At 41.4% G+C, this 13,561-nt stretch overlaps 1 protein-coding gene and 1 non-coding gene across 3 annotated transcripts in view; one reads left to right on the forward strand and one right to left on the reverse strand.

Annotated features, from left to right (window-relative positions):
* Positions 1–13,561, forward strand: part of TRDN (triadin) — a 167,817-nt gene that overhangs the window by 115,024 nt on the left and 39,232 nt on the right. For both annotated transcript variants that reach the window (XM_029056675.2, XM_029056676.1), the window contains exon 4: positions 706–735. In XM_029056675.2, the coding sequence (XP_028912508.1) occupies positions 706–735 (30 nt within the window). The remainder of the gene's footprint in view (positions 1–705; positions 736–13,561) is intronic.
* Positions 5,296–5,400, reverse strand: LOC114809447. The gene has a single exon (XR_003757231.1). It is a non-coding gene; the product is annotated as a U6 spliceosomal RNA (small nuclear RNA).

A 13,561-nucleotide genomic window follows, 5' to 3' on the forward strand; every position in this document is an offset into this window, starting at 1 on the left:
TTTGAATGTACTCTACCCCAAAATGCCCTGTTTAAACCTATTCGTGAGTCTGGAATCCTGTGAGGGATTTCACTGTTTTGTTTCCCTTCCCTCCCAATGAACAATTCCCACCCGCTTTGGTGAAAAGAAATTCTTTCCACCCTGAGTGTTCATACTAAAGATGATTCACCAACAAATGCACCAGGGAATAGGAAGATATAGAGGTGGCAATGTATCCTGTTGAAATGTTATCTATCAATCAACCATTCAATCGATGGCATTTATTGAGCACTTACTGTGCAGAGGTCTGTGCTAAGCATTTCAATCAGTCAATCGGTGGTATTTATTGACTGCTCACTCTACCCAGAGCACTCTACTAAGTTCTTGGGAAGGTGCAATATAACAGAATTAGCCGATATGCTCCCTGCCCACAATGAGCTTACAGTCTTGATTGAGAAACAGACATTAATATGAATAAATAAGTAATTTATAAATGTTTTTAAATATACATTTATTAATCAATCCATCAGTGGTATTTATTGAGTGAGTACTATGTGCAGAGCACTGTACTTAGGTCTTGGAAGAGTACAGTTCAAGAGAACTAGCAGACACATTCCCGGCCCATAATGAACTTACAGTCTACAGGGGGAGGCAGACACTACTATAAATACATTATTCACTCTTATAATTTATATGTTCTAACTTATTCCTTCCATTTTGTTGCAGGGGAAATAGAACCTCCCTCGAAAGACAAAGGTAGGTGGTTACCTCTTTTATGAAATTTTCCTTTTCCGATACACGGGGTGAATTACCATTGACTTCTGCTAATAAAATGCCTCCATTCCATGAGTGTAACTATGATGGGGAGAAGGGTGACTGCAACCAGAAAGAAAGACATCAACGAATAGGTCTCGCGTCTCCAGCTACTGAAATGTTTCTGCCGTGGTTATCCAAAATGGAGGCATTATTCATACACTTGCCCTATCCACTTAGGTCATCTTCTCTTACTGTCTTGCTCAGAACAACATCTGTAGAGGGGGGTGGAGTAGAGATAATAAGGAAGCATTTAGCAGTTTATTGTTGTATGGGGAATTTGAAATTGTATTGCTCCCAGGCAGAATAGGTAGCCCTGGTCCAGCTAAAACCTGCCCATCGAGAAGCAGCAAATCTATGCCAATTTGCATGCGGTGTAAAACAAGAGGTCCAAGATTCTCTCCTTCAGATTGTATAATTAATTGGAAATTCCCTTTGGATTTAATTTAGGGAAAGATGGGCTTCACAGGTCTGAGCAAATTATATATGTGCATAGGAAGGTGAATTGCTAATATCACCTGGATTTTAGTGCTTTATCATATTTATTCACAGGGTGACCTATGATAAAATGAAAGGAATTTCTCCCATATCTGGTATAACGATTTGCATTTTTAGTTTTATGGAGGCAGTGAGGACATTATCAGTTTTGAATGTGGTGTGTAAAAATCTTGATAAATAGGATCCTATGGAGCCAGATTCCTCTGGAGTTTGTCATGATTTTTCTCCACTCAAACCTGGGCCATTTGACCCAAAGAGTGCCATTTTCTAGACTGTAAGCTCACTCTAGACTGTCAGCTCTTACTGTGGGCAGGGAACATGTCTACCAGATCTGTTGAATTCTACTCTTCCAAGCTAATAATACAGTCCTCTGCATATGGTAAACACTCAATAAATTCCACTAATGATGATGTGACAATAATTTTTCTCACTAGGCTGATTAACCAACAATGTTCAAATTTAAATTTGTACTTGGAAAACTTATTAAAATACACTTGAGGGATAGGATCTGATGACCCTTCTAAATCTAAATGTGAACGAACAGTAAAATATTTAAACTTTCCTAGAAAGACCAAAGACCTTATTAAAGTTGTTTGGCTCCAAATGTTCCCTATTTGACAGTATTAACATCAAGCTGATTCCACTTGGGCCAAATGTATTTGTTGACTTTTCTTCCCCACAGGAATTCTCAGTTTTTGCCCCACAAAACTAGTTGTTGATGCTAAATGAACAACTTTGGGGGGTCGTGAACTGTTGAGGGTTACAGGAATAAGGAATTTCAAGTTCTGCTCCACACTCACGCCACAAAACCAGGCCCTGTCCTCCCTCTAGTTGGCGGATAACACTGGGCATTATATGTTTATGGCTACTTTGCCCTCTATGGATATCGTATTTGCCCCTAAAACTGAATGTCAAGGAGACAAAGGGAGTAGGAAAACATGAAGAGAGTGTGTGGAGTGAACACCCATGAGTTTACCCTCAAGAGAAATTTCAGTAAACAACACAGAAGAGTGAATCCACCAGAGGGTGAAGGGAAGGGGTGGAACAAGAGTGTTTTGGTTTTCAAGAGGCCGACCTGCCTCCTTTAAATGTCTTTGTCCCTGGAACCAAACACTGAGAAGGAAAGAAGAGGATGAAGAAGAGAGGAGGCATAAATCATATCTCCTCCAAGACTCCTTCCCTGACTGATGATAATACCTGTGGTATTTGTTAAGTACTTACTATGTGCCGGGCACTGAGCTAAGCGCTGAGGTGGATACATGCGAATCGGGTTGCACACATTCCCTGTCCCATGTGGGGCTCAAAGTCTTAATCTCCATTTTATTTTATTTTATTATTGCTACTACAGTGCCTTTTTCTACAGACCCAAGTGGACCCAGGCCCAGGATTAGAGAGATCTTGAGTTTTGCAGAGCTCCTAATTACATTTTCAAAGAATAGAAAGTAAAATGAGAGTAATCAATGGCTCAGATTATACCCACAGAAGAAGATACATGTAGCGGAGGCCAAAGAGGCAGAAGAACACGAGTTACTTGAAGATTAGGATCCCGAGAGCAGTCAGTCAATCACTCAATAATATTTTTTGAGTTCTACTATGTTCAAAGCACTGTACTAAGTACTTGGGAGCTTGCAAAACTAGAGAGTTGGTAGGCATAATCCCTGCTCTCAAGAATCTGGGAGCAGGGAGGGATTGATATTAAAAGAAATTACAGATAGGCGTAGGAGCAGAGGAGGGATGTACATTTGTCATTTCGGTAAAGAAGTCAGGCATGGAAGTTATGTGAGAGGGTCAGTACCGATGGGTTAAATGGTCTTAATTAAATGGCCACATATCAATGGTCACAAGAGGATGAGAATTCTGATGACAGCAGTGATTATTCCAGACAAAGAAATGATGATATAGTGGCCCCCTATATTTGTCCTCGATAAAGACAAAAAAAATCATTCTATAATTCCTGTGATACTACATAAACACCCACGGACATAGTGATAGGAAGACACGAAAAGAAACTGCTAATACTGTGTTTAACAGGTTGTACTCTAGACATGCTAAAACGGTTAGCATTTCTGTGACAGCTTTTCACAAATAAGATAATGATTTCTTACAGGCTTAACATGTCTTAGCTTTCATATTATTGGATTAATAGTGATATATAGCGAAGTTGGCCTTTCAGGGTTAGTTAAACATTTAAAGAAAATTCCATTCAGATGGCAGCAATATATCTTTAAAATTTTCTTACTCACATTTCTAATATATTGAAATAGAAACATTCTTCTCCTTTTCTAGTTCATTTTTACTGCATTGGGAACCAGGAATTGAGTAGATTTAGATAAAGATAGTTATTGTTAGGATAAGAGACATTTATTTTCTTTTGGAATGAAAGATTCTAGAAAGGAATAGTTTGAGCCAAAGCTGGAAATTACTTTTTATAATATCTGTATCCAACACAAGACTTTAGGGTGATGAGGGAATAAAATTGGTTTTCCCAACATCCCCCAACACACACCCCATAAATGAAATAATATGTAATTAAAACAAAAAAAAGGACAAATAGCCTTTTTTGAATTTATAGAAAAAGCAGCACGGACTAGTGGATTAAGCATGGGCCGGGGAGTCAGAAGGATCTTGGTTCCAATCACAGCTCTACCACTTGTCTGCTCTGTGACCTTGGTCAAGTCACTGAATGTCTCTTTGACTCAGTTACTTCTTCTGTAAAATTGGATTAAGAATATGAGCCCCCTGTGGAACATGGACAATGTCCAACCTGATTATCTTGTATCTACCCTAGTGCTTAATACAGTCCCTGCTCCATGGTAAGGGCTAAAGACTACCATTTTTTTAAAGGACAGTAGAAGAGGAATAAGACACTGTTGGCTTGTCTAGACAGTTTTGCTGTGTATCACTAAAGCAGAACTTTAATGATTTTTAAAAAAATGATATCGCAGAACCTCTCCAGAAAAAGGGTCCATGATTACATCCTACCTAGGTGTGATTCCTGGACCCCCTAGCAATTCTACCATCAATACCTTTAGTCAGTTAATCGTATTTATCGAGCACTTACTATGTGCAGAGCACTGTACTAAGCGCTTGGGAGAGTACAATATAAGAATAAACAGACACATTCCATGCCTACAAGGAGCTTACAGTCTAGAAGTACATTCTAGAGGGACATTTAGGGAACATTCTCAACACCAAGTGGTAAAATGACATCCCACACAGGGATTGGGGGGAGCAGGAAATCTACTAGCCTCAAAACTGTGGGGTTTCACTTGAGCCAAGTGGAAATCACCTTCTCCTAAATAGGACTATATGTGGGCTCGCCATCTGAGCAAATCTGCTCAACAATAAGTTATGTCCCGTCTTTCTACCCAGCTGGCTCTCCAATTTGCTGCATGCCAGGGGCTGGGATGGCAGAGGGCTTTGAGGAGGGAGGCTTTCCTTCCCCCAGGTGCACTGAGAAGGGAAGACCATAAGCACGTTATGGGCAGGGAATGTGTCCAATTCTGTTGTATTGTACTTTCCCAAGTGCTTAGTACAGTGCTCTACACATAGTAAGTGCTCAATAAATGCCATTGATTGATCGATGGAATCCAGAAGAGGAGGGATGCAGGGGTAGGGGACTAGGAAGGAGAAGGCTCGGGAATGGTGGTGGGGGCCAGGAAGTCTCGCCCCCTCCGTGGCATTCTGCTCCTGCTGCTATCTGCTCTCCAATCGGACAGCCTTCCTTCCCCTCCCAGTCAGTCAGTCAATCATGTTTATTGAATGCTTACTGTACTCAGAGCCCTGTACTAAGCACTTGGGAAAGTGCAATATAGCAATACAGTATAGCACAATGAGCTTATAGTCTAGAGGGGGAGGCAGACATAATTATGAATAAATAATTACAGATATGTACATAAGCGATGTGGGGCTGGAGAGGGGATGAATAAAGGAAGCAAGTTAGGGAAAAATATTATTATTATGGCATTTGTTAAGCGCTTAGTACGTGTGAAGTACTGTTCTAAGCGCTGAATGGGATGCTTCATGAGTTTGCATGTCATCAGTTGGACAGGGGCCATGCTAATATCTGCATTGTTCCAATTTTGATATATATGCTGCCGAAGAGGGCATGGAATGAGGAAGAGGTGGTTATTTGAGGGGGAACATGGCACTATCATCACCATCAGTGGTATTTATTGAGCATCTTCTATGTGTAGAGCACTATACTAAGCACATGAGAAAGTACAATATAACAGGTTTGTCAGACATGCCTGCTCACAGAGAGCTTACAGTCTAGAGGGTGAGTTTACACTATGAACTTGCAAGGCGTTGCAGGTGTGTGGCGGGACTAGATTTGCATCGCCACAGTGGAAATAAGGTTAAATTAAAAAAAAATCCTTTGGAGGCTCTTAGAGGACTGGAGTGATCTTTTGACAAGTAATTTGGTGTGCTCACCTGGCTGGGTGGGACAGGTGAGGATAATAGACAGCAGCAATATAATTCAATGATTTTTGTGTGGCAGACAACTGAATCAGGCAATCAGTGATATTTATTGAGCACTTACTATATACACAGCACCATACAAAGTCCCATGTGGGACATGGACCATCTCCAACCTGATTAGCTCAATAGAGTGCCTGGCTGAACAAATTTCATAAAAAAAAATTAAGGTACTAAGGAAAAACATGAAAAATGATGTCAAATTAATTTAGATTACAATCTTCCAGAGAATCCTGCCATAATTTTTGATAAACTCAACTTCAAAATACACAACCCACTTTTTTCTCTTTATGGTATTTGTTAAGTGTTTTCTATTTATCAAACACTGTTCTAAACACTGGGGTAGTTAAACATTAATGAGGTTGGACACAATCCCTGTCCCACCTGGGGCTCACAGTCTAAGTAGGAGGGAGTACAGGTATTTAATCCCCATTTTACCGTTGAGGGAACTGAGGTACAGAGAAGTTAAGTGACTTGCCCAAGGTCAAATAGCAAGCTGGAATTAGAACCCAGCTCCTCTGACTCCCAAGCCCTCGCTTTATCCACTAAGCGGCTTCTCCATAAAAGAGATCCTGTTACCTGTTCATAAAAGAGATCCCCATTTGTAAAAACATGCTGTGTTAGAGGATTGAACTGTAGCTACATAATTTACACGTCAGAGCATAGGTGGATTCAAGTTGAGCTAGTCAGATGAGTACGGAGAAGTAAAAGAGAAACATTTCAAAACTCTAGTGTGCAAAATTCCTTGCTAATGCTAAATGAAGTGAATGACCCTTCAGAATCTAAATGATTTACCATTTCTTCCAAGATAAAGTTGATATTTTAAATCAGATCCTTATCGCCAATCCAGAGCTTTCATCAACATCACCATCATCAGCAGCATATTCTTCATCACTACCAATATTTGATAACTATATTCTGGGTGCGGAGCAAAGTACTAAAACTTAGGGAACATAGTAAGACATGGTGAATGAAATAGCATATTGGGTTTTTTTAAATGATATTTGTTAAGCACTTACTATGTGCCAGACTGTTCTAAGCACTGGGGTTGGTACAAGCTAATCTGCTTCAACTCAGTCCATGTCCCACGTGGGGCACAAAGTCTTAATCCCCCTTTTGCAGGTGAGGTAACGGAGGCATAGAGAAGATAAGTGACTGGTACAAAGTGACACAGCAGACAAGTGGCACAGCCTGGATTAGAACCCAGGTCCTGTGCAGCATTCACAGTATAATGCCATATGGAAGGCAGTAATTCCGAGAGATATTCATTGGTAGGTGGGGTTCCTTGCTATGAGGAGGTCATTGTCATAAAGCCACTTGTAAGTATTTTCATTCTCCAGGAGTTTACCTTCTGTCACCTGAATGGTTTGTGATATTGGCTTTGCCATTCTTTTCTCCATTAGACTGTAAGCACCTTGTGGGTATTAAACATGTCTTATATTTCTGGTGAAAGTCGAATCCTGGCTCTGCCACCTGTCAGCTGTGTGACTGTGGGCAAGTCACTTCACTTCTCTGTGCCTCAGTTCCCTCATCTGTAAAATGGGGATGAAGACTGTGAGCCCCACGTGGGACAACCTGATTCCCGTGTCTACCCCAGCGCTTAGAACAGTGCTCGGAACATAATAAGCGCTTAACAAATACCAACATTATTATTATTAGAGCAATGGGAGAAGGAGACCTGCGTTGAAGTCCCATTCTGCACATTGGGGAATGGCCGCTGGAGCTATGTTACTATATTGGTGGCTTTTAAATGTTTAGTACATGTTAAACACGGTACTAAGCACTAGGGTAGATACAAGACACCCACAGTCTCTGGGCCTCAAAGTCTTAGTAGGAGGGAGTACAGGTATTGATGAATTCTCATTTTACAATTGAGGAAACTAAGATACAGAGAAGTTAAGTGAGTTGCCCGAGGTCACATAGCAGACAGATGAGAAGCAGCATGGCCTGGTGGATAGAGCACATGCCTTGGCATCAGAAGAAACTGGGTTCTAATCCCAGAACTGCCACTTCTCTGCTGTGTGAGTTTGGGCAAGCCACTTAACTTCTCTGTACCTCAGTTCCCTCATCTGTAAATTGGGTATTAAGACCATGAGTCCCATTTAGGACAATGTACCGTGCCCAACTGATTACCTTGTATCTACCCCAGAGCTTAGAATAGTGCCTGGTACATAGTATGAGTTTAGCAAATACCATTAAAAAAAAAAGATGGATGTGGGATTAGAACCCAGTCCTCTGACTTGCAAAGCCTATGCTCTCTCCTGAAAATGTGGGTTGAATGAGAGAGATGAGATGAGGATAATGGGTTATCAGCTTGTGTGGGGCGGATGGTGGTGCTGTCTACAGTAATGGGAAAATCAGGGGGAGGACATGGTTTGAGTAGGCAGATGAGGAGTTCGTTTTTGGATGTGTAAATTTGAAATATCAGTGGGATATCCAAGAATAGTTGTCCTGAAGACAGGAAGAAATGAAGGACTGCAGAGAAGGAGAGACCAGGGTTGGAGTTGTATGTTTGGGAATCATACTCATAGAGATGGTAGGTAAAACCAGAGGAGCAAAGGAGTTCTCCAAGGGAGTTGTTTCTCCAAGGGAGTCGGTGTAGATGGAGAATAGAAGGGGGCTTAGTACTGAGGCTTGAGGGACTCCAACAGTTAGATGATGGAAGCAGAGGAGGAGCCTGCAAAACTGGCTGAGAATGAGTGGCTAGAGATAGGAGGGGAAGCAGGAGAGGACAGTGTCAGTGAAGCCGAGGTTGGATAATGTTGCCAGGAGAAAGGGCTGGTAGATAGCGGTGAAGGCTGCTGAGAGATCAAGGAGAATTAGGATGGAGTCCTTTGAGAGGTCATTTTTGGTAGAGTGAAGGGGTTGGAAGCCAGATTGGCAACGGTCAATGAGAGAATTGGATGAGAGGAAGCAGGTGTAGAAAACTCACTCAAGGAGTTTGGAGAGGGATAGTAGGATGGAAGTGGGGAGATAACTGGAATGAGCTGTGAAGTGAAGGGACGTCTTTTTTTAGGACGGGGAGGCATGGACATGTTTGAAAGGAGTGGGAAAGAAGCCACTGGAGAGCGAACAGTTGACGATGGCGGTCAGGGAGGGAGCGAGTGCTTTTCATAAGGTGCAAAGGGCAGTCTAAAGTGGGAGATCTGCTGGGCATGGTGGGATGGAGGCTGGTGACTTCAGTCAGAAAGATGGCCCGACAGGCACACTGCAGTCCATTAAATCTTTAGAAGAAAAAGAGAGGTGGGAGGGAAAAGGACAGCTACTTTGAGGATAAGGGTCAAGATGGAAGACCTTCTCTGCGGAGAGGAGGCTACAACCTGGGGAAGGTGCGCGTTCTTAACGGTGTCAAGACCTTTTATCGATTTTTAGAGGGGGTCTCAGAGATACATGTGTTTATTCCCCAGGGTCCCGAGCAAGAGTGTTTGCCTTAGTAATACTAGGTATAGATTATAGGCGAGCTATACCAAACTGGGCGGAAGAGAATTCGGCATTAGCTTGAAGGGAATAACGCCTTGGCAGGTTTGGGTTCAGGAAAAAATGCCAAAAGTTTGGCTTGTCCAAAGCGGCCATCATTCTGTAGCTAGCAATCCATCTGCACTCTGCCCATGGAGTATTCCAAGTCTTAACTTTGAGGAGGAAGAGGGACATTTCTCCCCTCCCCTGGCTTGATCCCATGGCAGGGCACATTGTATGCCAATCTGTGGGCCCACACTGTGAGGAAGAAATTGGACCGGCCCCAAAGTCACAAACGCATCAAAGATTTTCATTAAGGCCGAGAACAGTCAGCACCAGGAGTGTCTGCAGACTGTCAGTGTGGTTATTTAGATAGGGAAGGAATTCAATGGAAAATTTTCCTTTAGGGTTTTGTGGGTGACTCCCAAGGCGATTACTCGATTTTTCTGGGCATATTTATGATAATTAAACTTTGCACTGTAGTAATTCCCTCTTTCGATAGATCAGAATAATAAAAAGTCAAGTAGGGCTTAGACCAGAAGGAATAAATCCTCCCCTCTTTTAAAACACCGAAGCATGAAAAATCGTGGAGACGTCGTGTGTGTTTTTCGATGCCAGAGAGATAACCAAAAAATAATAATAAAAGAAGTTCTTTAAAATCAACATACCCTCATAGTAATTTAATAAACTGTGCTGTCATCTCAGAGAATCAGGCTGGTTGCCTTGGTGACAAAGATTATCCTTTCAGCTTCTTGATTCTGCCATTTTTTTTTCAAATGTGAATTCATAATATTTTGGATTTATTAACAACGTGTCATTGAGATCGAGATAAATTGCATGGTGCAAACCGGCCATGTTCGTCTTATATGAAATTACAAACTCTTCTGTCAACTCAGCAATAAGGTATGATATGATTATAGGAAAATTAAAGTTATTTGTCATGGAAGCTAAGACACGAAGTATCAAAACACCTCTCAGAAAAGATCCCCCCCCCCAATAAAATCTCAAGTGCCACCTTATTACATATAATCCTGGATAATACTGAAGAATCATTAGCATAAATTTGGAACTAATCGGCCTTTAAAAGAGTCAGATTTACTCTCCATAAAAGGTTGTGTCTGCTTTTAAGATTCCAATTTATTTTGCTTTTAGGATTGTTAAGTACAAAATGTATCCTGTTCATATCCTGCCTTTCCCATATAAGATATGAACACACACTTCTTATTGTTTGTCTTTGTTTTAAAATGTCAAATCGGAGGTTTCAGGGGAAGTTGTCTCACATGAAGCTTCCTTTGTTCTAGATTTATTTCTATGTATTCTTGGTATATAGAAACAAACAGTTCTTCTATAGAGGAGAAACTGCTGTAGAGCTTCTAGTAAGAAGAAAACAAAATTACAAATGCAGGAATTAATATTTTGGGGTGTAAAATGGAGAAAATCTTTTGGGATTTCTTTACATTATCATTTCTTCCAGACTTGTAGGGAGCTGAGAGTCTGTAATGGAGTGTGGATGAGAGATGACCTGGTGACGTGTTTACCTGGTCGTTAAGCGGACAAAAGAAAGGGCCAATAATTCAGTCTAATTCCAGAAAGCATCAGAAAGGGCAGTGTTTCTGCATAACTGCCAAAAATAGCCTTGCATCTGAATTTCCCATCAAGATTTGGTGTTTAATTTCCATTAGATCCTGTTACCATGCATTACGCTAGCTTCCCCATGGAATGACCATTAAAAAAAAAAATTAACCACACTGGAGCTGGATGGTCAATGATGCAGTCATGTTTTCTAATTTGTTTTGTTAATCGAATGGTTGACATTTAACACAAATCCAGAGGTGAGTATCATATCATCTTCAACGTGGTATTGCTGTTTCTTTCAAAATCAACCCATTTCTGTTTCCAGATATAAATGCAGTAGAGGGGGAAAAAAAATCTGCATTTCCCCTTTTCATCATCATCATCCTCATCATTATCATCGTTACAGGGAGGCAGTGTTATAATGTGAAGAGAGCATGGGTTTCCTAGCCCGGAGACTTGCGTTAGAGAAGCAGCGTGGCTCAGTGGAAAGAGCCCGGGCTTGGGATTCTGAGGTCACGGATTCGAATCCCGGCTCTGCCACTTATCAGCTGTGTGACTGTGGGCAAGTCACTTCACTTCTCTGGGCCTCAGTTCCCTCATCTGTAAAATGGGGATGAAGACTGTGAGCCTCACGTGGGACAACCTGATTACCGTGTATCTACCCCAGCGCTTAGAACAGTGCTCGGCACATAGTAAGCACTTAAATACCAACGTTATTATTACCATTATTCTAGTTTTGGCCAACTATGTGACCTAGGGCAAGTAACTTAAAGCCTCTGTGACTCAGTTTTCTTCTCTAGACTGTAAGTCCGGGGTAGGCAGGGATTGTCTCTCTTTACTGCTGAATTGTACTTTTCAAGTGCTTAGTACAGTGTTCTGCACACAGTAAGCACTCAATAAATTGAACTGAATGAATCTGTAAAATGGGGATTTGATGGCTGGTCTCTCTCTCCTTACACTATAAGAGCCCCATATGGGACAAGGACTGTGTCTGAGCTCATTATCCTATATCTACCCCAGCCCAACATTTGACATGTAATAATCATTTAATAAAATAATCATTTACTAAAATGATTATTATTCCATAAAATCAGAGGTTCCTTTCAAATGTACTCAAAATTCCATGCCACAAAATATGTAAGTACACTTTCACATCAGATCTATGAAACTGCTCATCCTTACTGTTTTAAATGTAGACAGCAGCTCCTATCAAAATTCATAAGGAATTTTTCCGTTCCTTGTTGTACTGAACTCTCCCAAGAGCTTAATACAGTGCTCTGCACACATTAAAGGCTCAATAAATATGACTGACTGACTGACTGATCATACGTCAGGGCTCAAATGCCAGGAAATCCTCAGAATAGTAATAATAATAATTACAGTTGTTGTTAAGCGCTTAGTATGTGCCAAGCATACTCGAAGCACTAGGTTAGATACAAATTCATCAGACTGGACACAGTGCCTGTCAGCATGGGGCTCACACTCCTAGTCTCCATTTTACAGATCAGGTAACTGAGGCCCAGAGAAGTCAAATGACTTGTCCAAGGTCACATAGCTGACATGTGGTGGAGTCGGGATTAGAACCCAGGTCCTTCTGACTTCCAGGCCCGTGCCCTATCCACTAATCTATAGTGCTTCTCAGAAGGAAAGCACGTGGAAATTACAAAAGGGTTGCTATTATTCAGAGTCATTTGATGCTATAGAATAGTTTTCTCCTTTCACTTTGATCCAACAGACACTCTTATCATTTATGTATTTATATTCACCTTAAATAATTATGTACCTATTAAATCCTTCATTTACCTCCTTTATCCTGACATACTCTTGTTACTCTTTATCATATCCTTTTTCTCCCTCCCACATGACGTAGCGGGTAGAGCATGGGGCTGGGAGTCAGAAGGTCATGGGTTCTAATTCTGGCTCCATCACTTGTCTGCTGTGTGACCTTGGGCAAGTCACTTCACTACTCTGTGCCTCAGTTATCCCATCTATAAATTGGGGATTGAGACTGTGAAGCCCACGTGGGACAAGGACTACGTCCAACCTGATTTGCTTGTACCCAACCTAGTGTTTAGTACAGTGTCTAGCATATAATAAGCACTTAATGAATATCATTATTATTATTAGCATTAAATCAGTCAATCAGAGCCCATCAATGGGCAGGGATTGTCTCTATCTGTTGCCGAATTGTACATTCCAAGCGCTTAGTACAGTGCTCTGCACATAGTAAGCGCTCAAGAAATACTATTGAATGAATTTATTGGGAAACTACTGTGTGAGGAGCTCTGTACTAAGGCCCTTAATTTATGCCTGCCGCTCTAGATTGTTATCTGGAGAGCAGGGAAATTGACTTTTTCTTCTTGTGCACTCTCCATTGTGCTTACTATAGTGTCCAACACTCAGTAAGTGCACATTGACTGCACTAATAATGATTGTATTTGTTAAGCGTGAGAAGCGGCGTGGCTTAGTGGAAAGAGCATGGACTTGGGAGGCAGAGGTTGTGGGTTCGAATCCCCGCTCTGCCACTTGTCAGCTGGGTGACTTTGGGCAAGTCACTTCACTTCTCTGTGCTTCGGTTACATCATTTGTAAAATGGGGACTAAGACTGTGAGCCCCACGTGGGACAACCTGATAACCTTGTATCTATCCCAGCTCTTAGAACAGTGCTTGGCACATAGTATGTGCTTAACAAATACCATTATTATTATTATTACTATGTGTCAAGCACTGTTCTAAGCTCTGAGATAGATCCAAGCTAATC

Source organism: Ornithorhynchus anatinus, chromosome 2 (assembly GCF_004115215.2).
Source record: "Ornithorhynchus anatinus isolate Pmale09 chromosome 2, mOrnAna1.pri.v4, whole genome shotgun sequence".
Taxonomy (NCBI): Eukaryota; Metazoa; Chordata; class Mammalia; order Monotremata; family Ornithorhynchidae; genus Ornithorhynchus; species Ornithorhynchus anatinus.